Source organism: Phascolarctos cinereus, unplaced genomic scaffold (genome assembly GCF_003287225.1).
Source record: "Phascolarctos cinereus isolate Bilbo 61053 unplaced genomic scaffold, phaCin_HiC Scaffold_3;HRSCAF=262, whole genome shotgun sequence".
NCBI lineage: Eukaryota > Metazoa > Chordata > Mammalia > Diprotodontia > Phascolarctidae > Phascolarctos > Phascolarctos cinereus.
The window spans coordinates 165,899,148-165,923,527 of NW_027555736.1; the positions used below are offsets into that span (position 1 = coordinate 165,899,148).

At 38.5% G+C, this 24,380-nt stretch overlaps 1 protein-coding gene across 3 annotated transcripts; it reads right to left on the bottom strand.

Moving 5' to 3' along the window:
- Positions 1–1,124: 1,124 nt before the first annotated feature.
- Positions 1,125–14,443, bottom strand: DUT (deoxyuridine triphosphatase). Of its 3 annotated transcripts, none has more exons than XM_020976625.2 (7): positions 14,335–14,443; positions 13,298–13,460; positions 10,449–10,540; positions 8,794–8,838; positions 2,226–2,300; positions 2,069–2,139; positions 1,125–1,246 (listed from the first exon to the last, which is right to left on the bottom strand). In XM_020976625.2, the coding sequence occupies exons 1-7, from the start codon at positions 14,348–14,350 to the stop codon at positions 1,190–1,192; spliced, it is 519 nt and encodes a 172-aa protein (XP_020832284.1). In that variant the 5' UTR covers positions 14,351–14,443; the 3' UTR covers positions 1,125–1,189. The 3 variants fall into 3 exon arrangements, with proteins under 3 accessions (XP_020832284.1, XP_020832332.1, XP_020832382.1); XM_020976673.2 differs by lacking the exon at positions 14,335–14,443 and adding an exon at positions 14,067–14,294; XM_020976723.2 differs by lacking the exon at positions 14,335–14,443 and adding an exon at positions 14,067–14,084 and having other exon boundaries at positions 13,298–13,584.
- Positions 14,444–24,380: the final 9,937 nt, after the last annotated feature.

Below are 24,380 nucleotides of genomic sequence, written 5' to 3' on the forward strand. Positions count from 1 at the left end.
AGTTTTCTAAATACATTATCATATCATCTACAAGATGGTTAACTTTATAATTTCTTTGCCTGTTTATTACCGCCTTATCTTTTGTTATTGCTATAGACAACATTTCTAGCACTATATCAGTTAGTAGTAATGATAAGCAAGCTTGTTTTTACCCCTGATCTAACTAAAGAAGCTTCTAACTTTTTTCCTATATGTTTGCTCTTGGATTTAGATAAAAATAAAAATCTGTCCTTGCCCTCAAGAACTTACATTCATGGGTGGTTAAGTAAACACAATTTGAAGTGCAATTTAAAGAGAGAGAATACACTAAAAATTGAGGATCAAGAAAAGCTTCATGGATGTGGTGGCCCCTGACTTGAGTATAAAAGCAGGCTATTGATTCTAAGAGGCGGAAGCAGAGAGGCATTTCAGGCATGAAGGACTGCCTGTGTATGCACAGGTGGGGGGACGGGATGCCAAGGTCAAGGAACGGCTAGCAGGCCAGTTCATGTAGAACAGTGTTTCTCGAAATATGGTCCGGGGACACTGGAGGGTTCAGGAAGCAATCATTAATAAATTTTAAGAGTGTAAAAGAAGTCTTTAAAAATTTTTTAATTTTATTTTAAATTTATGGAATAAAACAATCATTTCCATAACAATATAATTTTTTAAAAAGATGATTGCACAGGAAACTTCAAATCTATTATATACAACTTGCTATTCCTTTTAAATATATAATAAAGTTATTTAATTTTTTTTTCCTTTTTTCTTCCCCTCCCCAGAGATGACTGCTGTTAGAAACACACACACATAATCATTCTGTATGTTTTTATCAGTTCTTCTAATCAGAACGTTGTATACAGTAACAGCAACAGTGTTCAAAGAATAATTGAGAACAAGAAGTTATGCTGAATACTATAAATACTCAAAGCAACTATAAAGGACCTATGAAGGAAGATGTTATCCACTCCCAGAGAAAGAACCAATAAATAGAAGTATGCATAGTACGGCTTTACATATATTTATAAATCTGTGTCAAATGGTGGCCTTCTCTAGTGTAGGGTGAGAAGGGATGGAGGAAGGCAGTTTGGAACTGAAAATGTAACCAAAAAATTTAAATTAAATAAAAACACACATACACACCATAAGTGGAAATTCATTTTATTAACTGTTTCAGGGGAAAGCTGCTCTATCTACTCTTTATAGAGTGTTAGTTCTGACCAGTTGAACCAAAACCTCCTGAGCCACGTTCAGTGTCATCTAAGCCCTGAAAAAGAAAAAAAGTGTCAACTAGTAAGTTAATGTCAAAGTCTCTTTTCTCCCAGACTCCTAAATTTTGAAGGCTTTTTCTTCACAAACTCTTGCCTTATGATCAGCATATCTTTCTTAAGGGAGATGACAGAAAGTAGAATGAAAAAAACGGTAAAACATAGATGCATGATTTAGCCACAGTAAATACAAGTATTTTCTAAAAGTTGATTCAAAAGCATATTAAGGCTTTAATGAATTAGAGAATTAAAAATTAGCTTCTGAGGAAAAGTTAATATGAAAGCTATATTGCAAAGACCTTATGGAGATTTAAAGAATTCCTTTTAAAGTTTATCTTAAAGTCACCGAATACAGAGCTAGAAGGGACCCAGGAGATCATCTTGTCCAAACCTCTTTCTGACCCCATTTTGCAGATGAGAAATCTGAGAGCCAGAGAGAAGTAACTCAGAGTAGTAGAGAGCAAATCCAGGTCCTTTGGCCCAAACTCCAGCATTCTTTGCATTATTCCACAGTCATCTTCTAGCAGGTTAAAGGAATAGACCTTCAGTTTAGCATTTACTAAATCTTAAAACTTCACTTTCACTTCTAATTTGTCATTTATTGTTAGGATTGTGAATCTAATGGAAAAATAATTTTATTCATTCTATACAAGGACTTTTACACAGAACTACACTTCTCTGTTAAAAGAATTGTGATTTACTCACCACCTTCTTTAAAAAGTAGCTGTATCTTCTATGTCCTAACAGCATACTAATAAAGAAACAACTCCCACCTACACTACAGAATGGCTCCCCTCAATGGCTTCATTATAATTACTTACTTGGACTTCTTCAAGTTCTGGATAAAAAACCCGTTCACAAATTAGCTGCGCAATCCGGTCACCTTTTTTCACTTTAAATAAAAAGACTGTATTATAAATATGTAGTTCAGAAAAACACCAAGTTTAGCAATTGTAGTAAATTACATTATTAGCTTACCTTCAAATGTTTCTTTTCCAAAGTTAAATAGTACAACACCAACATTTCCTCTGTAATCTTCATCTATGACACCAGCTATAGGAAGACATATTAAATTAATGAAACACAAAGTCTTTGGTAGTTATTGCCATCTACCCTTAATTATCTATACCAAAGAAGTATGAAAAACTCTAGAGGCAGCCTAGAATAGTGGATTGAGTTCTAAATTTCAGAGCTCAGGAAACCTGGGTTAATATCTGGCCTCTTACATTTACCAGCTACATGACCTGGGGCAAGTCATTAAACCTTTATATGTCTCACGCAACTCCCTAAGATTCATCTACTAAATTATAGATAGATTGATCAATATTGGTGAAAATAGTTCCCTATGTTTAAGAAATTACAGATAACATAAAGATGATTCATGAATGGCTCTAAATATTTCTATACTTAAAAATGAATATGGATCTGCATGACATATAGAAATTTACAATATTTCAAACAAAAATGTAGAGGTCTAGCTCAGAAGCACCTGGTAAACTATCCAGTTTTTTCATCCAGTTATGCAAATCAACTCTTTCCTACTTCCACTCCGTTGAAAATAGATGGCAGAACCTCTGAATATCATACGTTAGCTGGGTTGCCCCCTCTTTCAATCTGGCTCTCACTTTTCTTGAGGACTAAGAGAAAATTGTGTTTTGGTTTCAAAGCCTTATAGCAGAGCTGATGGTATATTGTTTTCACCTGTGACCCATCCCCTATTTCTCCTTTTTTCCCCTTAGAATCCTTAAAGAAAAGTTCCATGCATCTAAGCTGGCAAGAACATTCTTAGATGGATGCTGAAGTTAGAGTTATTTGAATATCTGCTACAAACTTGCTACTGACTTTTTTGGACAAAGACAATTCCTCATTCTTCATTTTAAGTCTATAATTATATCAAATTAAGAAAATGGGGTGAGAAAAAAAAAGAATGAGGATTACTCAGTCTATTTCTGAGTACTTCCAATACTGAGTACTCAAAAAATATGATTTTTCAATGAGGTCAAATAAAATGGGAGTCCTGCACGAACACATTTTAACCTTTCAGTAATTCACTGACAAAATTTGCCTTTCAAAATGTCCCCAGAGATTTCATTTAAAAAATGTGTCATTACCTCAGAATTTTTCTAGTGAGGTATTTATTTACATAGGTTAAGCATAGCTATATTTCAACAAAATGGTAGACAAAGGTAGGCATAAAATTGGAATGCCTGGACCAAGTATTGCAGGAATTCTACTTCTAGACTAGATGATACAGGGAGAGGTTGTAAACTTTTCTCAATTTAACAGTAACAAAAAGTGGGCCAGGTCACATAATGCTGAATCATGTTTTCTCTTCCCACATCCTGTTGAAGGAGGTTGACTTAATCCTTCACATCCTTGAAGAAAGTTATGCTATGAAAGGTGGGACCAGCTGTTCTCCATCTTAACTTTGAATACCTAAGTAGAAATGGTTTTAGGCTTAAATAGGGATTTAGGTTAGATTTAAGGAATAAATTATTCAGTGTTATATGTTGTTAAACACTGGAACAAATTAGTAGAGAAGGTTGTGGAATTTCTTTCCCTGGAGATTTTTTAGAATGGAATCAATATCCACCTGTCTAGAATGATTTAGGTAAAGCTAAGTTTGCCAAGCTGGGGGAGGTCTTTTCTGGTATCTTTAAAGTAGCTTTGCTTGGCTCACCAATATGACTGGGTATCACTGTATTCTATTCTAGCAGTCAGGTGTTTACCCAGAAACACTGATATATGGTTCAGATGCTCTAGCAGGGCTTCTTAAACTTTTTCCACTTTTGACCCCTTCAGCTCTTCTTAAACTGTGGGTCAGACAGTTTAAGAAGCACTGTTTAAGGTATAAACTTGTGAAAGAAAAGCCATTAATGCATTTCAAGATGTATTTTATTTTATTTTTCAAGATGTATTTTAAAAGCTATGAAAACTACGGATGAGAAAAGCTTAAAGACAATTGAAATACAAGAAAATAAAGGCCTTCATGTATACTTTATTAGCAAACCAACTTCTACAAATTTCAGAAATTTAGGATTCATTTTACACCTAACATAGAACAGACTATTCAAGAAAAACATGGGAACATAATTTCCTATGTAAGCAAAAGGACATTTCTTTCTCTTCATGAGAAAGCAAAATGTGTCTTGAAGTTATCATTGGAAAAATCATGCATTGGAACTGGCAGACGGAATAACTGACTCCAGGCAAAATTTGACTGTGTCAAAGCTCTGGCATGTCATTTGTTGGAAACCTATTTCAGTTAAAACCATCCACACCTACCAGATGTGCATTCTGAACAGAATCCTGCATACTCAACTTTTTCCTCTGACCCTTATTTACAGCCTGGGATTCTAACAACATCCTTCTTAGGAAATAAAATGTTTTGCCAGCTATGATAAACCTGTGCCTACGAGACATTTTTACGTTACAACAGATCCAAGAACACACCACAGTTTTATGAACAACATATACCAACTATTGGGCTAGTTTTCCATTTCTTTTGGTTCAGTGCTTTTTAGGTCTTTTGTTTTAAGCACAGTAAATAATGGTTATGAAAAAAATATTCAAATTTCAACATAAATTTGTTTTCAAATAGAGAATATATACCTAGGCCAGTCTTAAATTACCAGGACTATAACCACAACAAAATGTTAAAAAACCATGCCTGGAAAAAATATTATATAAAGCACAGGATCTTTAAACTGTAAGTCACAATATTAAAGAGCTCAGCATGGTACAGGGGAAGAGCATGACAGTACAAGTCTGAGGACACGGCTATGAGTTCCAGCTTCCTTATATGTGACTTTAGTGAAGTCACATGTAAGTGTGACTTAAACTTTCTGGGCCTCAGAGCCTTCTTACATAAAAATGAGGTTGGACTGATGATCATTCATGTTCCTTCCAGATCTGAAAAGCTATGAAATTAAGAGGCAGCAGAGCGGCTGCGGAATCCAAGTATTATCCCACACCACCACCTAGTGACATCATGAGAAATGTCACTTTATCAGCTGGGTTGAGCTATGAAAGGACAGAAGCCAGATCCAAGGGAATATTTTTCAGACAGGCAAAATCATGTCTTTCTGTACACTCTTAGGGTATTTGGCAGAGGAGAGGGCAGCTTGAGCAAAAGCATGGATGTGAGCAATGGGATATCACATACAAGAACAAACAGGCAAGTCTGGCTAGAAAGTGGTGTACCAAAAAAAATCAGTTTAAAAAGACAGGTTAAAACCAGATTGCAAAGGGCTTTAAATGATGGAGGAGTCTGTGTTTTGTCCCAGAGCCAAGAAAATTTATTAAGCACTTACATTCAAAACACTTTGGAAACACCTATAGGATGCTTCAACTGCAAGTTAGATAGGAAGGCCCCACGGTCCTTAGGATATAGCACCAGATGGTAATGCATCTTCTTTCCTGTCATTTCCACTGATAAAATCATATTTGTGATGTTGAACCATTTGACAGTGCCAGAAATTTTCTCTGTAGAAGCAGCTTCCAGGTTGTATCTCTGTAAGGGTTGATTCCCTGGATAAGGGGTTCGGGGCTGGACTGGATACAGCACCAGCGGAATGGTGCTATTTCTGGGTCCCTTGGGCTCAGGATCCAAGAGCTGTCCCCAGATGAAGGGAGGTGGTTGCACTGGTGTCTCAACAGTTACAAACTTCTTATCCCTTTCCTCAGGCTGCTTTACTGCTTCAAATAAGGCATGGCTGCCTGCACAGTGAGTGCACTTCGTGGGGATGACCAGCCCCTTATCCACAAGTATTGTTCCCTTGAATGATGCCTATGGGCACTAAGGAAGCAGGACCACTGGTTAGGTGGGCACTGCTATTTGCAGGACTCTTGGGCATGGCATTGTACAACACCTTACTTTATTTTATTTGGCTGTATTTATCTGTTTCATACTAACTCTTTAACAAAGCATTTAAATAAGGGACAGCAGGATTACCAGCAAGGGGACCTTTCAAGAAAACAAAGCCATACAAAATTAAAATCTAAAAAAAACCCTAAAAATCATCCTTCAGAAGCCAGAAACCTAATCTTGGCTAAGAGCGAAAAAGTCATCAGAAGTTTACAAACTGCAGCCCATAATATACCAAGACATATGTTGATAGTTTTCTTATTTGACTATACATATTTGTTATAAGAGAGAACCTCTTTTTTTGGGTAGGAGGTCAGGGAAGTGTCTAATTTTGGAGCTAAAAAAAAGATCATCAGTAAAATATTTTTTAAATGCATGCACACCCGATTCCCTTCTCCTAACAGTACAGAAGGGATCACAAATAGAGCAATTCTGCCCCTAGCTTGTGAAATTTTATTTAAAAACATATATCAGGAGTCTCAGTTCTTTTTTCTTGGTCTTTGTATACCACAACGTTTGTGTTTGCTGTTGACTGCTAAATTTGCAATAAAAAAATAAATTTAGGGGAGGTGAAGCAGAGAAGAAGGGAAAGGATAGGAGGTGATGGTCAGACAGATGAATTCCAGAGTTCTGGTTCATGGAAGTAGAACCCTTGTGGATTGTAAGAGCAAGGTATGGCCAACTGGGTGTATAGTTGAGGTGAAGGGAAGGCGTAGGTCATGAGATATGATGTTGATGTACTAGGAGCCACGGTGCTTGAGGGGACATCAATGTGTAATGTGTACAGTGCAGTTCTCCAATATAAGAGAAGGGGTTGGGTGTGAGTCTCATTTGAAGACTTACATAAACTGATACAGAGAAAAGAAAGCTGAATCAAGTGAATATACATAATGATCATGGCAATATAAATGAAAACACTAAGAGCCATCAGAATTAAGATTAATTTAATATTCAGTTTTGGTTCCAGATGACTGAGGATGAAATCATTCTTCCCTGGTAAGAATTACAAATGGGCTCTACTTCTGACTCTTTGGACTTTCTTTACTGTGCCACAGCAGTCTTCTGACATTGGAAGTACACCCCGCAGCCCCCTCCTCTGATTGGCCAATTACTCCCAGAGCGTCTAGTTTAAGGAAAATGCTCAGGCTGACAATATCTTCATTCTTTTGTGGCCTCTATTTGACTTTCCAAATTTTCTCTACCATGCCCCCTGCAAGGGTACTTTCCTTCCTCCTTATGTCCCACACCCTTCTCAGATTCCTTTTAAAACTGTCTTCTCCCATGAGAATGTAAGTTCCTCAAGGGCAGGGAATTTCTGTTTTTTCACTCCTAGCATTTAGGACAGTACATAGCACATAGCAAATGCTTGTTATTCTGTGAAAAAACAAGATGTCAGACAGAAGTTTAGCAGAGAGGAGGCCAGGAGTCAGGAAAATCTGGATTCAAGTCCTTCCTGTGCCACATAATGGTGATGGAGTTCCAGGCAGGTCACTTAACCCCTTGGCATCCAGGCATCTAAGACTGTTAGGTAGCAGAGCAGGTGCTGGATATGCGTTGGCCACAAGAGTCATCCATATGAGCTTCCCACAATGATGTGACTAGTCTAGTCAAAAGGCATCTGGAGAACACTGAGAAGTGGGGAAAGCAGTTCCTTGTTTTCTGTAGACCTTTTCAGGTCCTCTTTTGTTACTCTTCCCAAATAGTGCCCTCCTCATGATGGCCTTCAAAGAAGTGAAGCTATTTCTTCTAAGGAGTCTTCTCTTCAGGTTGAGTGTCCTTGACTTCCTTATCCACTCCTTACATGACACATTTTCAGACTCACAGCCAGTCCAGCCATTCTTTCACAGACACACACACGTCTGTAGATATCTGCTTTTAAATATGGCACCCAGAATCAAACATAATAACCAGGTGTGTGGACTAACCTGTTAGGTCATCAGATTTGGGTTAAATGTATTTGCTTCCGTGTACACAGTGCTTCCTCCAATAGAACATAAGTTCTTTGAGGACAGAGATTGTCTCACTTCTCATTATTTTGCCTCTCGTGCCTAGTACGCAGGTGGTGTTAATAAATGCTTGCTGGTTTACAGACATATGCACAGTTCTTGGTATAGCTTTATACAGGATTGTGAACATTTACTACTCTAAGAATCTTTTTGACTCTCTCTGTTTACATACATTACTTTTGAGGTTTTCAAAGTGGGAATGAAATAACTGTCATCCTTGGTTCCTTTTTCCCCCGATCAGAACCTTAACTATGCTGACCCACAGAAAAAGATCTCTCTAGAAAGGTTTTTTGATAGTTCCTTCTTTTCCTACTTTTTTAGTCTGTTTGTTTTGGGAGCAGAGGAACTAACAGCCAAAGCTGGCTTCCCCCAATAACATAAGGTGACTGACTCAGAAATTTTTACATGGGCAACTTCACCTGCTAGTGAAATATTTCATTTTTTATGGTGAGACTAAACAGTACACAAAAACACGAGTTATTGTTGCCCATTCCTTTAACAGGAACTTATTAAATTTGGATGGCATGGTAATGAATTATAATGCACAACATAACAATTCATTTAATCTTCTAATAGGATTCAAAACATAAGCTACCATTTGAATTTCACTTTTTTTGGGAAAGAAAATTTTTTTTTACAAATATAAGACTGAAATAAGAAGTAAATATCTTACCTCCCACATCTATGAAATGTTTTGCAGCCAAGCCAGATCGTGGAGCTTAACCAAAAAAAAAAAATATATATGTATTTAAAGTTTTGACACAATCTAGTCTTACTTGCAAATCTTGCCACTTTTGATTCAACTTTATTTCCTATACTTTCTAAATCTAGAATAACTTTAATTTCATCGTAATAACACGATGACAATTTGTATTCACTACACTTACTAAGACAGGGAAAGTAGACATTTACAGAAATTTACAAGAAATGAAACCTGGTTAACCTAAAATTCATTTAATCAAGATGAATATCTTCTTAAGAGTTCTAGCTGATTTGAGATTTCACCATCTAATTAATAATCACAAGTATTACATATAAATTTCATATAAAACAAATTTCCTTGAAATTAGAATTTATTTGTTTGCAGCCACTACATTAAATGAATTAATGTTGTGATACTGGGGTATACCTGCTTCTCTTGAGGGTTCTAAAGTCATCAACTCAAGGAGAGAAGCAGTAGGGGTTTTGTTCTCTCCTCTTATCTTGTTGGGTCAGCTCTTTTTATCACATAAGCAAACTTGGTGGCATACAAGGCCCAGGTGATTTTTACTTTGAGAGCTGAGCTTTGTTTTTCCAACAGTTCTTGATTTTCACCAGTCAGGACTATCTGACTTTCTCTCTACTTGAATAAGTTTTGGTATCACCTCCTCTAAATGGTGTAGCTACTGAGAGAAAAGGTTGATGATGAAGAGATATTTTCTAGAGTTTATAATGGCTTTTGGAAGTGTTATTTCCGAGGCTGTTTTAAAACAAAACCTTATTGGAAAACAACATTATTTAAAGATGCTTTTTGTACCGTACTGTATACGGAGACAGGCACACTCAAGTTGTCCTGTCATTTGGGGCAGAAAGAAAATACCTATTCTGAAAAAAAAATTCTAATATTCTGAAATATTAGAAAAATCACCAGGAGTGAAACAGGGAATTTTAATTGTTAAAAGTGAGAATTCTAGGGAGAGCAAAAACCCTGAATCATCTGGGGTTTTATTAACCAGTTAATGTCTTGAATTAGGTTCACGAACCAATAGCCAGCCAGTGTAGGTTGTGTTCCTGCATTCACTTAGGTAAAGCTCTTTACTTGATGACATTAAGATTATCAGGTTCATCTATGACATCAAAAGATTTTTAGAAGACTTTTTCATGACTTCTCCTATATACTGCAAAAATATTCTAATATTTGCAATTATTCCAACTGTTAATGAAGTTGGATATTTAGTCTAGTTAACAGTATACCTTTCCTAACCTGTAGAATATAGCAAAGAGGTGGGAATATAATGCAACACTGAAATTTTGCTCCCCCTACATATGCACAGTGCATATAATTTTTCCAGCTTTAACCACTGTGGCATTTCCCGGGAATATGCCAGCAATTAATGGCAAAAGTGCCTCACCATACTTTCATAGTAAAAGCAAAGGGAGATGGAAACTTACAAATGGGTTGCATCTGTTGTCCTTTATCTAATCCATCCTTGATTAGAAATCATGTTGAATAATTTCCCTCAACTTTCCAAAAATGCATAATCATATGATAAAATGAAAATGAAGAATAAGTTCCTGTTTATTTCAAACACAAAGTAAGGTAAGCTACCAAGTCACTTAATCACTTACCAACTCTACCATAACACCCACGAGGGAGAGAAATCTGAATGTCTGTTTTCACAAGGGCTTTCTCCATGGCTGGTATTGTATAATCATAGGCACTATAGAAATTACCAAACAAAATAAAGTAAATTATAAAACAGATTTTTATAATTTAAATTTTCTATTAACAAAGTATTGGATTATTAGAAATGTTTAAGCTGAACAATGGATTTTCTCAATAGTTCCTATACCAACTTAGATCTCTATATTTATTCTTCAAAATAAATGTACAAATCACTAATTTTACAATTTATCTACACAAAATTCCCATGAAGCCTAAGGGCAGGTATAACTATCTCATAACAATGTTTCCTAGTCCTTTTGCTGACATAGTTTGAGATGACTTAATTCTACAACATACCCTATACTGGAAAGGTATGAAGGTCAAGAGAACAGATTAGAGGGGGTAGGCCTTGGAAAGGCACCTTATTTCACTGAGATGAAAATAAAAGGAAGAAAGATGGGGATAGGCTGAAAAAGTGATGAGTCAAGAAAGAAGAAGAGACCAAGAGTAGTAGGAAAAAGGGCTAATGCTTTGTTATGCTAAGTTTTGTAAATAGCTTGACCCTAATAGTAAGCTAGGGAGTAAATTACAGTGTATTCACTAGTTAAACTATTGTGTATTTAATGGCCCTGGATGGGTAAATTGCTACAGTGGCCTACCTTATGTGATCTTAGGCAAATCACTTCACTGCTTTCTTAGCGCAGCTATTAAAAGGGGATTACACTATGGTTCATCCCAAAGAGCTCCAAGATTCATAGGTTTTTCCCCTTTTCTTTTCTGAAGAACACTATAAGGCTTCTCAAAGATTACAATTCTATACCTCTACCTGTACTAAAGCCAACTAAAAACCTGCACTTGAAGTTCTACTTTGATGTCTCACTGTGTCATAGAAATGACCCTTTAGTCTTACGGACTAAAGTCAAACTCCAGCAGATCCTTCACAGCTGGAAAAGTTTTGGCTATGGTTTTGGTCATCTGTGCTGAGGGTGAGTGTAGCTAATTTCAGAGAGGCTCAACAGGAGATCTGGCTACAAGATGATGAAAGTTTCAGGTGGCAACTCTTAAAGACCATCTATTAAGTTGTAAAGAGGATTTCGATCTACAGTGGTGGAAGTAGTGTGAACTGTGCTAAGCTATCTTCCAAATAAAAGCATTAATGGGTGGTCTAAGGTTGAATTCTGGATCCCCAATTTTAGCCTTTCCTTTGCCTTTTTTTTTAAATAAAGTTTCAATTAATTGTAATGTTAGGATTACTTGGACAGGGTTTAACTATAATGAATCTATCTGAGATATTTTATGGAGTTTAAGCATCCTCTGACAAAAAAAAAAGGTTTTGCCACAGGTCATTTTAGGAGTACTTAGGATTATCTTGAGTGCGTCTCTCTTGTCTCTTAGTATTTTGGACACTCTTTTTCCCTTCAATTCAATAAATGTTTATTAAGTGCTGCCAGTATAAGGCAGCATGGGCTACAATGAAAAAAAAAATTATACTGCCTGCCCTCAAAGAGTTTATGTCTACCAGAGGAGATATAAGTACACAAATAAGACTAATAGGAGGTAAAATGTGATAATGGTAAGAAAGTGCTCTAAGAAAATTAAAGGGCTAACTGAAAAGGACATAGAAAGGTTTGTAAAGGAGGTGGCACCTTGAGATGAGCCTTTAAGAAGACTAAATAGGTAGGGATGAAGAGTGCACTCAGGACATGGGAGATAGCTTCCTAAATGCATGGCAAAAAAGGTGAAGTTCAGAGAATAGCTTAACAAAACTTAATATTCCTTAGGAAGAGGAACAGTGATATGTATATATATCCCCTCAGGAAACTTCCCAGGCCCTTTGAGGTTAGATGACTTGCCTAAAGTAACACAGCTGCAGAATTCATAAAAAAAAGTTTTAATTGTTGTCATATTTTCAGCCAGCCTGTTAAATCTCCTCATATTTACAAACACCAGACTTTCCACTAGGTTTAACAACGGCGTAGCCTCAAGTTGCTTGACTCTGGGCAAGTAGCCTCACCTCTCCTTATCCATAAAATGGGAAGGGGGAAGGCCAGGGGAGACTAAGATGATTTTTTTCCGGAGACATCGAAGAGACAGGATGGAGAGTTGGGAAAACCAGTTTAAATTCTGCCTCTGTGCGACCCTAGGCAAGTCACTTAAGCGGTTTGTCTCAGTTTCCTCATTTTGTAAAACAAGGATAACAGGATTGTTATGAGGAACAAACAGGATAATTGTAAATCGCTTCACATTATGTGTGCTATATAAATATTAGCTACCATGATTATTATTACTATCGTTACTAGTCGGTGAGTCTATAATACCGGGGTGTCCCAAAAGTCTTACTGCCCTTGCAAGCGTTGACAGCTTAATCATTTTAAGCTATTAAGTATTACATTTTAAGCTTTAATGGCTTAAAACGGCACTAAGACTTTTGGGACACTGCCTCTAACTAGCGGGCAGGGAAACCCCAGCCGGCAATTGAGCGCCCAGAATTGGCGCGAAAATTTGATGACAGGAAACTGGGTTGAGAGGCAGGGAGGGCCTCGCCATGTGGGGATTGGGGGTGAGTATAAGGAGGAATAAGGATGGAGTCCGAGGACTTGGGTTCGAATGAAGCCTCTGCTACCCACGACCCCCGAGTGGCTTTGTGACAAGTGGCCTCCCCCACTCCGAGCCTTAGTTTCCTCATTTGCTAAATGAGAGTGGGTCTAGCTGGCTGAGAGGTCCTTTCCTGGGTTCTAGTCTCGCGCCCGCGATGGGGTGAGCGGACGGGCGCCCCCCTCACTCTGTCACACCCACCTATCTACCTACCTACCTGTACAGGTCATAGCCGGCAGCCCGAGCCGACCCCTTGGAGGGGGCCGTGGCGTGCTCCGAGAGGCGGGCGAAGCGGAGGCGCACGGGGCCCTCGGGCTCCGCAGGCCGGGCCCGCTTGCTGGGGGAGGCGGCGGCGGGGATCGCTTCGGAGCAGGGCATGACTGCGGAGAGAGAACAGAAGGGACGCGCGGGGCTGCAAGTCACTCACTCAGTCCCGTAGCCAACTAGATTCAAATTTCCCCGAAAGCCTCCGGCTCCCTAGCCGGACGAGCCCATCCGGGCAAGCTGAAGGGGGAGACGAGATTTAAAATGTTTGGTTTAAGAGGAGCGCGGTGCCCCAGAGCGGCTTGCGCATAACCTTGATTTAAGGCCTTTCTTCATCCCCAATGGGCTGGTCCTACGTGGGAAACTCTTTTTGTTGGGCTCCCATTCCGAATTTCAGGTCATTCCTTCCCCCCCCTTAGAGCGAGCGGATGGATGCGCCCCTGCGCTCTTTAGCCGGGCAACTTGCGACCCCAGTCATTGAATCCCGCTCTCTCCATGTGGCCGAAGCTGTGCCCCGTGTAAAAGGCCCTCAGGTGAAGCAGAACCGGGACGGGCCTACGGGAGCGCCTTGGGCCTTCCCAGCAAGCATCTGCGGGAAGCTCTGAGGAAGGCCTGGCGGATTCTAACCCATATCAGAGAGGCAGATCGGTCGCAGCTGCCGCACCCTAGGGAATTGCTGTCCCGGGGGCTCCCCCTTCCCAGCCACATTTTCCCATCTTTACTAGCTTCCCTGCATCCCGGCCTGGCGTAGCTGAAAGAACCGTGGAAGAGCCGCCTGAGCTCCCGGAGCAGCATGGCAGACCTAGGCCGTTAGTTAGGGGGGCGGGGTAAAGGTCTGGGCAGGACTAAGAGATAACTGTGGGTAAGCTGGGGAGCAGCGGCTGACTTTACGGTCGGCCACTTAAATGGGATGGTAGTCTCATTTAAGGCGACCGTTTTATGGCTGTTAACACCCAGACCAAGAAGAAAGAAAACCCCGAAACGATGCACCTGGCTTAGAATGCATAGCGGAGCAGTTTTGTCCTCCGACAGCCACCGTACTCTCCCCAGAATACTCCGCAGAATTTGCTCCTGACGTTAGAACGTCTAGAACACCTCCCCAGTCCCTTCTGAGACGCCGGCAAACCGCAGTAGGAGGGTCCACAGGGCTGGAGGGGGTGCGCATGCGCAATAACTCCACCAGGTGGGCAAGTCTTTACAACCTCTTTGCCCGTTCGTTTGCTGGATGCTGCCGGGCCCAAGCCTGCGTGGTCCTAGTGGCGGCTGCTTTATTCAGGCGCAGTCCTTAGTGTCTGGGACTAAAGTCCCTTAAGATGTTGGTAGTGTGGAGCATGCTAGTGCAAGCTGCAGCTCCACCTGTATGTAGTATCCCCGCTGCCTATAGAGCAGCAATCTTGGCTCTAAATCAGCAGGGATTTAGAAAGAACTCGTCCCCGTGGTGTAAGAAAATTCAGGCGTACAGAAAGAGTCAGTGTCATCTAGGAAGGAAGAATAGTGGAGCGCTTCAGGTATCTTTCCTTTCAAACTCTTCCTCCTCTTGATTTACCTGTTACTATTGAGGTTGCCGTCATCCTCCCATTTACCCAGGCTTGCAAGCTAGGCGTCATCCCTGACCCTTTCCTCTCTCTTACACCTCCGATCCGATCAGTTGCCAAGTTCTGTTCTTTCTACCTTCATCAGTCTTGTGATGAGAAGGGGTAGTCGTTGCCACTCCAATCCATATTTCACTGAGTTGTGAAAGTAATTTTTCTAAAACTCAGGTCTGCCCATGACACCCCCTATTAAATAAGCTCCAATGGCTCCCTATCACCTCCAGGATCAAATACTTGGCTTTCAAAGCCCTTCATAACTAAGCCCCTTCCTACCTTTCCAGTCTTCCTACACCTTAGATCCTGCCACGTAGGCTTTGATCCACTCGAACTACCTCCTTGGTGTCCTTAGTGCAAGAAATCTTCCAGCTGGAGAGGTTTCATAGGCTATCTCTCATGTACTCCTGGCTTCCCTGGCTTTCTTCAGGTAGCAGATGAAGTCCACCTTCTACAAGAAGCCCTTCCTAATGTTTTGTTCCATAAGCTTAGTGCCATACCTCTGACTTTACTCCCAATTTATCCTGCATGTAAATTTGGTAGGACATAGTTGTTTGCATATCGTTGCTACCATTAAACAGCTGCTTGAGAGGAGAGACAGCATTTTGCCTTCTTTGTTATCTCCCAATCTTTGCACAATGGCCATCACATTGTAAGTGTTCAGTAAATGCCATTGACTGACTCGATGACCCATTTGATGTTTAAAACCATAGATGCGTGTTTATCAAATTTGCCGATGACACAGAGGTGGAAAGGATAGCTAACACATTGAATGACAAGATCCAAAAAGTCTTGAAGGGCTGGAGCATTTGGGCAGAACTTAAGATGCAACTGAAAAGGGAAAAATATAGTAGTTTACTTTAAATTTTAAAAAAACCTCAATAGCTTCACAAGTACAGTATGAGTGAGGCATGATTAACGGGAAATCTTTTCACTTATTTGTTGTTTCGTAGAGCAGGACAATATTCCGTGATATTCGTGTATCACAATGTTGAGTGTGTGATACATGAATGTCATGGAATATTATCCTGCTCTAGAAAACAACAAATGTGAATGTGGAGAAACATGGAAGTTCTTATGTGAAAATACATAATGACTACAACAATGTAAATAGATAAATTACGCAATAATAAAAAGAATATTCTGAAATTATAAAGAACGATCTTAGCTCTGCCAAAAAAAAGAGATATGAAAACACTCTTCTTTGCAGAGAAAGAGGGACATAGTACACGGATGTGGAAAATTGCATTTGACATCAGATTTTTCCCAATGTATGCTTTGCTGAATTTTTTTTTCCATAAAAAATTCTATGTTATCAGAGATAGCTCTCAGAGGGTGGAGGAGAGGGAAATAGAGGGACATCTAAAGAACATAAAAATAAAAGATACCAGAAGTATAAAAAAAGATAACACTACAACAAAATATAGTGATCTCATCCTATAAAATAAGGATGAAAAGGTAATATTTTGTTGAGTACTTAGAACATTATCTTTTACTTTCCGTTTTGTTGACTAGTGCTGTGTAAGGCATATGTTCAAAGTTCCTCAAATAGTTTAAAAATATATCTATATGTATATATATATACACACACCTGAAAAAAATTATAACCTCCAGAAATGAAATGATGACTCAAAGTACTGTGCTTTAGTTAGAACATGTCTGGAGTATTGTGGTCACTGCTTTGATAAATTAGAAGATATTAAATATGTGCCAGGGTTAGTTCTGAGAGCTGGAGGTACAATGACAATTATTTTAAAAATTAAAATATTTAAAAAAAATTAAACAACTCCCCTCATCAATTTATATTTTATTTGGAGGATGATATGTGCACAGGTAAGTGGTGTTAACAGGATTTTTACTGAGCCAGTCTCTAACCTGAGAATGCACGGAGCCCCACAGAGTAGGCCTAGAGAGGGATTGCCAGTAATCAAGTAGTTAATCAACTTCAGAGTGAGGAATGTTCTCTTAGCTGAAGTAAAAGCAAGGGTTATATACTTAAATCACAACCAGGGAAGAAGGGGAGAAAGTGAGTTACAAACAATCATTTAGTGATTTCCCAGGAGAAACCCATAAGTCCCACCATACAACAATTCTGAAATCTCCCCTAAGGTACAGAATCAAAGTTCTGTGATGGGAACAGGTTCTACAATCTTTGATTCGCTTCACTTAAGGTCCAGTGATTGTGAGTGTTGTCAGAGTTTTGATTAATCAACTTAAGCTGCATTGTGAGCTCTGACTCCTGAGCCGGAGAGGCAGCTCTTGAGAAAACTAAATTATTAGTATATTCATTCCACATATCATATTGATTAATATGAGGATTACACATTCCTTTCTCAGTGGATACAAGGTAATTTAGGGTTGGGGAGAAAGCATTAGAGGTGGTGCTTGACCTGACCTTTGAAGGAAGCTAAGGAATTTAGGAGGCTGAGATGAGGAAAAACAGTCCAGGCATGAAGGGAAGACTTGGAGGTTGGAAATGGAATGTATGATAGCATGAAGTCCAATTTGGTTGGACAGTAGACTATGTAATAGGGAGTGATATATAAGCAGCCTGGGAAGATAATTGAGCTAGATGATGCAGGAGTTTAAATGCCAAGCAGAGGAGTTTGTGTTAGATCTCAGCAGTATTAGGGAGCCACTGGATATGTGATATTAGACCTGTGCTTTAGAAATAGTACTTTGGCAGCTGGGTGGATGGATTAGAAATCTGTTCTTTCCATGAAGCCATATTGTCTATCTTCTAGGAGTGGACTTGGGGCCAAAAACAGCAACTTCAACTTGAGGAAATAGCAAATCCCAAAGAGAGTGGGTTTTGTTTTTTGGTGAGGCAATTGGGGTTAAGTGACTTGCCCAGGGTCACACAGCTAGTAAGTATGAAATGTCTGAGGCTGGATTTTGAATGCAGGTCCTCCTGACTCCCAAGACCAAATCTCTATCCACTGTGCTACCTAGCTGCCCAGGATGTAAGTCTTGATCTTTGTTAGGAAGCTCTGTTGTGCCGCTTGTCTCCACCCCATATTCTAGATTATATGATCAACAGTGTGGTCAATCACTTTGTGGGATAACAGTTCTTAACCTGGGGCCTGAACTTAAAAAAAAAATTTTGATAACTGTATTTCTGTATTTGATAACTATGTATTTTATTTTATGCATTTAAGAACATTTTAAAAGAAATATTTCATAGGCTTCGCTGGACTGCAAAATGAATCCATTACACTCCCCCCAAAAAGTTAAGACCTTCAATAGGACAAGGATGATAAGTCACAGTCAATATATTACTGTGTGATTTCTTTGGTGCAAGAACTCCCTTATCTATAAATAATTATATATCTTAATTCTTGGGATCTAGATCACAGAATAAGATAATTTGATGGTTCATGGGGATCTCAAGTGGACAGCTAGTCCATTCTGTAAACAAAGGGAATCCTCATTATAGGATACCTGACAGATGGTCATGGGACAGCACAGTCTGCTTTTACATAGCTCTAATTATTAGGAAGCTTTTTCTAACATTAAACCTGACTTTGAATCCTGGTATGTTCTACCCATTGCTCTTGATTCTTCCCTCTGGGGTCAAACAGAACCAGTCAAATCTTCTTCCACATGACTTACCCTCAAATATTTGGAGACAGCTGAATCTTCTCATTAGGCTAAACATCCCCAGCATCTTCAACTAAAAGGCACAGACTCTAAAGCCCTCGTTCCCTTCCTCTGGAAATTCTCCTGTTTAACAATGTTCATAGTAAACCATGGCATCCAAAACTAAACACAAAAACTCTAGATAAGGTCTGATGAGGGCAATGGGACTATCACTTCCCCATTCCTGGAAGCTATGCCCCTCTTAATGTGGCCCAAGATCACTTTAGCTTTTTTGGCTGTCTTATCATCTGATGACTCAATGAATTTGAAGTCTACCAAAACCCTCAAATCCTTTTCTGAATAAGTGTTGTCTAACTATACCTTCATCTTTTACATGTGAAATGATTTTTTTGTACCCAACTGCAAGATTTGACACTTTATTAAATTTCACCTTACTAGATTCACCCCAATGCTTAGCCTGTCAAGATCCTTAGGGATCCTGTCATCCATAGAAATGTTAGCTATCCCTCCCAGCTTTGTGTCATCTACAGATTTGATGAGCCATATACTGAGACTCCTAACTTGTTCCTTGGCCTCTAGTCTCTGCCTTCTCCAGTCTATCTTTTCTTGGCAGTCAGATATCTTTTATCTCATTTTCATGAGTACTACCTTTTATCCTATGCAATTTTTCTCCATGTCTTTCTATAGATCATATTAATCTTATTAGAATAGCATTTTTGTTGTATCAATCTCCTTTTCAAAAACCTGTTACCCTAGGATTTTAGGATAAAGTCCAAATTCCTTCTCCTGGAATTTAAAGCTCTGAACATTGTAGCCCCAACCTATCTTTTGAGCCTTAGCTCTTTTCCTTGAATCTGCTGCTCTCAACAAACAAGTCTAGTCATGGTACCCCAAGCCAAGTATGTCATTTGCTTTCCAAATTCTACGTCTTCGATTACTTAGTTCCTTCTTGCATTTGAAATACACTATAACTCCCTACCTCTTCAAATTCTGCCTATTTCAAATCCTACTACCTCCCCTCTGATACTAGCCTATCCTGACAGAAACAGATTGATCTGTCCTTCCTCTAAGCTTATCTGGTATTTATTGCCTTGTACTCACTAAGCACTTAATTATATACTACCTTGTAATCTTGTGTGTTTACTTACCTTTTTATGTGAGTAAGCTTTATCTTGAAAACTGGCTTATATGTACCTTGAATGCATAGGAGTCATATTGAAGGATAAAAAGGTATTATTGTGTTTAGGATCAGATCTATCACAGGTACATTAATTAAAGTAATTACATATATCTATAGAGAGCATTCTCAAGCTCAGCTTTCTTAAGAACTCTGATAAGATAGAACAGCCTATATATTATAAAATTACTCTAGGGCCTAGAATCTAGGTGATTACTTTGAATTAAACACCTGGAAATCATGCCGAACAGTGGACAGTAAATAGTCTCAAAGACCCTTGGGATGTTTACAAAATAAGATGTAACACATTATCTGTTTAAAAATATTTTAAATTAAATTTAAAGAAATTTCAAGTATCAAAGATTTTAAGAAATTAACCTACTCTCCCACAACCACTTCCTTTCCCTACATTAAGCAATTAAAAAAACACCTTAAAACAAATCCTCCAATACATAATCTACATAATCTGACAAAACAAATCCTCACATAACTATTTCCTAAAACGTATGTCTCTTTCTGCATTTTAAGTTCATAACCTCTATCAGGAGGAGAGTGGCATGTTTCACCTTCATACTTTTGGACTTAAGCTTTGTTATTGCAGTGATCAGAGTTCTAAAGTCATTGTTTTTCTCCATAAGTTTGTTATTATTTTAAATATTGTTCTCTTAATTCTGCTTGGTTTTCTCTCATCAGTTCATAAAGGTCTTCCCAGTTTCCTCTGAAATTGTCCATTTCATCATTTCTTATGGCACAGTAATATTCCATTACATTCATATATCACAATTTGCTTAGCCATTTCCCAATAGGAGGACAACCCTTTAGTTTCAGTTTTTGGTTACCATGAAAAGAGCTGTTATAAATATTTTTAAACATTCTGGCACAGTGGACTTGGAGTCAGAAAGACCTGAGTCCAATGTTGCCTTAGATACTTCTTCTCTGCCACCCTGGGCAAGTCATTTACCTTCTGTCTGGCTCAGTTTTTTCATCTGTAAAATAAGGGTAATAGCACCTACCTTCTGAGATAATATTTGTAAAGTGCTTTGCAAACTTTAAAGTGCTATATGAATGCTAGTTATAATTATTGGTAATAGTGGTATAGCTAGGCTAAAGGGTATGCAGAGTATCGTAACTTTCTAGGCATAGTTCCATATTGCTTTTCAGAATGGCTAGATCAATTCACACCTCCACCAGCAGTGCGCTAGTGTACCTGTTTTCCCGTGTTATTTTTTTTCTTAAGATTTTTGATAGCTCCAATTTGTTTTTCCTTTGAAAACTGTTTATTCGTATCCTTTTACCATTTATCTACTGGGGAATAGGTAACTTATCAACTTTCACTTGGAAAATTTCAATAACTACCTAGCTGGTTTTCCCACCTCCATTCTCTCTATTCTCTGATCCATCCTTTACACCACTGCCAGAGTGATCCAGTGGTTCACCATTAGACACTGACTCATTACTCAGAAGCCTCATAGAGCTTTTCATTAGCAGTGCAAGGTGGCTCCAACTTCCTTTTCTGTCTTATTTCATAGTATCCTATTTTTTCCCACTAGATACTCTAGTCAAATTGGGCAGCTCATTCCCTAATTCTCTATTTCTTATTTGCCTTTGTACACATTGCCTTCATCTCCCCAGCCTATCTCTGTCCACTGAAGTCCTTCTCTTTTAAAGCATAGTTCTGGTGCTTTCATTCCATGATACTTTCCCTGATCCTCACCTTTCCTCTTTACCCCTCCCTTGCTTCCCAATAAGTGACTCTTCTCTGTTTGAATGTCTCAGGCAGCTCTGTTGGATTTCTCTTGTGCCCTTAATCATCTTCTAACCTGTATCAGTAATTTGTGAACATACCTATCCCACCACTGCATTGTAAACTACTTGATTGAACAATTAGTTTTTTTTAAATTTTGTGTATAGCATGATGATTTACACATAGTACATAATCAGTGTTTATTGTATTTAATTGCGTTAGGATATAACACCTAGATCAAATGATAGACATGTAGCTCTCGATTCCTGATCATGTAGCTGCTGAAGTGAAATATATGGACACTGGAAAGAAATCTTTAATTTCAGACTCAGCAGATTAAAAACTAGACCTTCATTTCAATTCAGCAAATAGTGATTGAGCTGTGCTACCTATGTGACAAATATATTTTTATTCTCTATTTTCATCCTTATTTTTGTATGGTTATGATTGTGTGAATCTTGAATCCAATTAAATGAGACTAGGGCCTAATCATATCTCATAAGAGTTCAAATTTCTATCTGAACAAGTCATGACAGCTCTATTGTATGTTTTATAATTGCTACTACTGTCTGTTTAGGTTTAAATGAGCTCATGTGAGACCATGTATGCTTCTCTTGTGGTCTTCAGGTGTGGGAGACATTTCCTATCTCATTACACTAGGCATTCTATGAGTGAAGTTAAAGACTGAACTTATGAATCAACGGGAGTAGCAGATAGTATTGGAAAGTAAGTTAAATGACTTTGCATTGGAAAATGTAATACAAGGCCATTCCTGAAACTGATTTGCTGTTATTTATGCTAACTAGTATGATGAAAACACTAGAATGACACTTTGCAATGCTAGCAATCAAACTTTATTAGTCAAATGTGTGCAAACATTAGTTCATATCATTTACTAGATAATACAAAAATCAATGCCACTGGAAGAACCAGTCACCAACCTGATTTTCTTGGGATGTCTTCTATTCAATGACAAGGTTCCTTCTCTCTCCAGCCAGAGGCCTTATATCTCCCTTTGAGATAGTTGCCTGCCAATCAGTCAGTCAGCACTTCCCTCAAAAGAATGAGGGGATGCTTAGGTATTAAGTGTGGGGAAGGCAAGAGCCAGTCTTAGTCGCAGCCTAAGAGTAGGCTGAAAGCTGGGGGACTTGTTAGGCTTCTTACAATTAGTTCTAGCTATGCTTTTTGCACCCAAGGAAAGGTCTGGTGTCCTGATTTTTTAAGATCAGTTTGTTACCTGATAACATGATAATGAAGAGGTTGTTTTTTTTAAAATCATTTTTCTATCTAGTCTGTCCTATCTGGGGGTCCCACGTACTTATCAGTTGTTTGTAAACACACACTATTTACCAACCTGTACTACACTATTACTATTAAAAAACAAACATCAAAACACTTCATCACAAATAGTGGCCTGATACAAAATGGAGTCAGTTATGTCAAGGCAACAAACTCATTCTCACTATAAGAGAACATATAAGCAAAAAATAGCCTCACACGGGAATATGCCACATATTTGCTTTAAAAATTGCAACATTATGGCGTTATGATTTTTCTTCAAATAATTTCAAGAATAGAAGAAGCAATAAAAAAGACATAGAATAGTAGTTCAAATTCTCCTTCTGGAGAACAGGTAGAACTATTAAAAAGATTGGCAGCACAGAAAATAGGAGAAGCAAGAGAATAAAGATTATATTTTCCCAAATCTTTCCCAGTAAAAGTTTCTATCTTCCCCAATCTATGAAGAGATTGCTATTAGACATTATGGCTCCTTGGAGCAACATAGAGATCAAAGAAATTAGAATAGATTTTCAGGATCATAATTTCAGCAGCATAGAAATCAGAAACATTCAGTAGATAGAGCATAGAGTATAGAAACTCAATTATTTCCTTAGACCCATGGGAATCTGTTAGTTCAAATGGCATTAAGTGTTTACTTACTATGACAGGCACAGTACTAGGCATTAAGAATACGAAGACAGAAAACAATCCCTACCCTCGAGGAGCTTACATTCTCTCAGGGAAAATGACATGTTCCTATATTAGTAGATACTAACTACATGCTGAATAAATATAGGGTAATTTCTGATGGGGGTGGGGGTGGAAAATGAAGAGACACTAGCAGATGGAGGTCAGGAAGGCCTCATGGCGGAGAGGGCGTGTAGACTGAGCTTTGAGGGAAGCTAGGGATTCCTGAGGCAGATGTGATACATTCCAGTTTTGTGGTGGGGTGAACCTGAATACTGTTAGTTTTATGGAAACATGTTTTCCCTGTAAAATAAACTCTGAGACCAAGGGAACAGAGGTATGGGGTTTGCACTTTACATCCCTTCCTATCAGAGACAACAGCATGAACAAGAATGATTCTGTTTTTGAAGGGGCCACTAATATCTTAGAAGTTTACTGCCAACCCAGGATTTTCTGATATGACTAAACACTAAGAAATGTATTTTTTTTTGCTTAAATTTTAAAAATTAATTTATTTTTAGTTTTCAACAATCACTTCCATAAGCTTTTGAGTTTTAAATTTTTCTCCCGCTCCCTCCCCACATCCATTCCCAAGACAGTGTGTAATCTGATATGGGCTTTACATATATATTTCTATTGAACATTTTCACATTAGTCATGTTGTAAAGAAGAATTAGAACCAATAGGAGGAACCATAAGAAGAAGGAAACAAAACAGAAGAAAAAAAGAGCAAATAGTATGCTTCGATCTGCATTCAGACTCCACAGTTCTTTCTCTGGATGTGGATAGCATTTTCCATCATGAGACTTTTGGAGAAGTCTTAGATCCTTGCATTGCTGACATCCTGTTCACAGCTCTTGTCTATCAAAGTTAGTCATAGCACAACATGGCTGTTACTGTGCACAACGTTCTCTTGGTTCTGCTCACTTCACTCAGCATCAGTCCATGCAAGTCTTTCTAG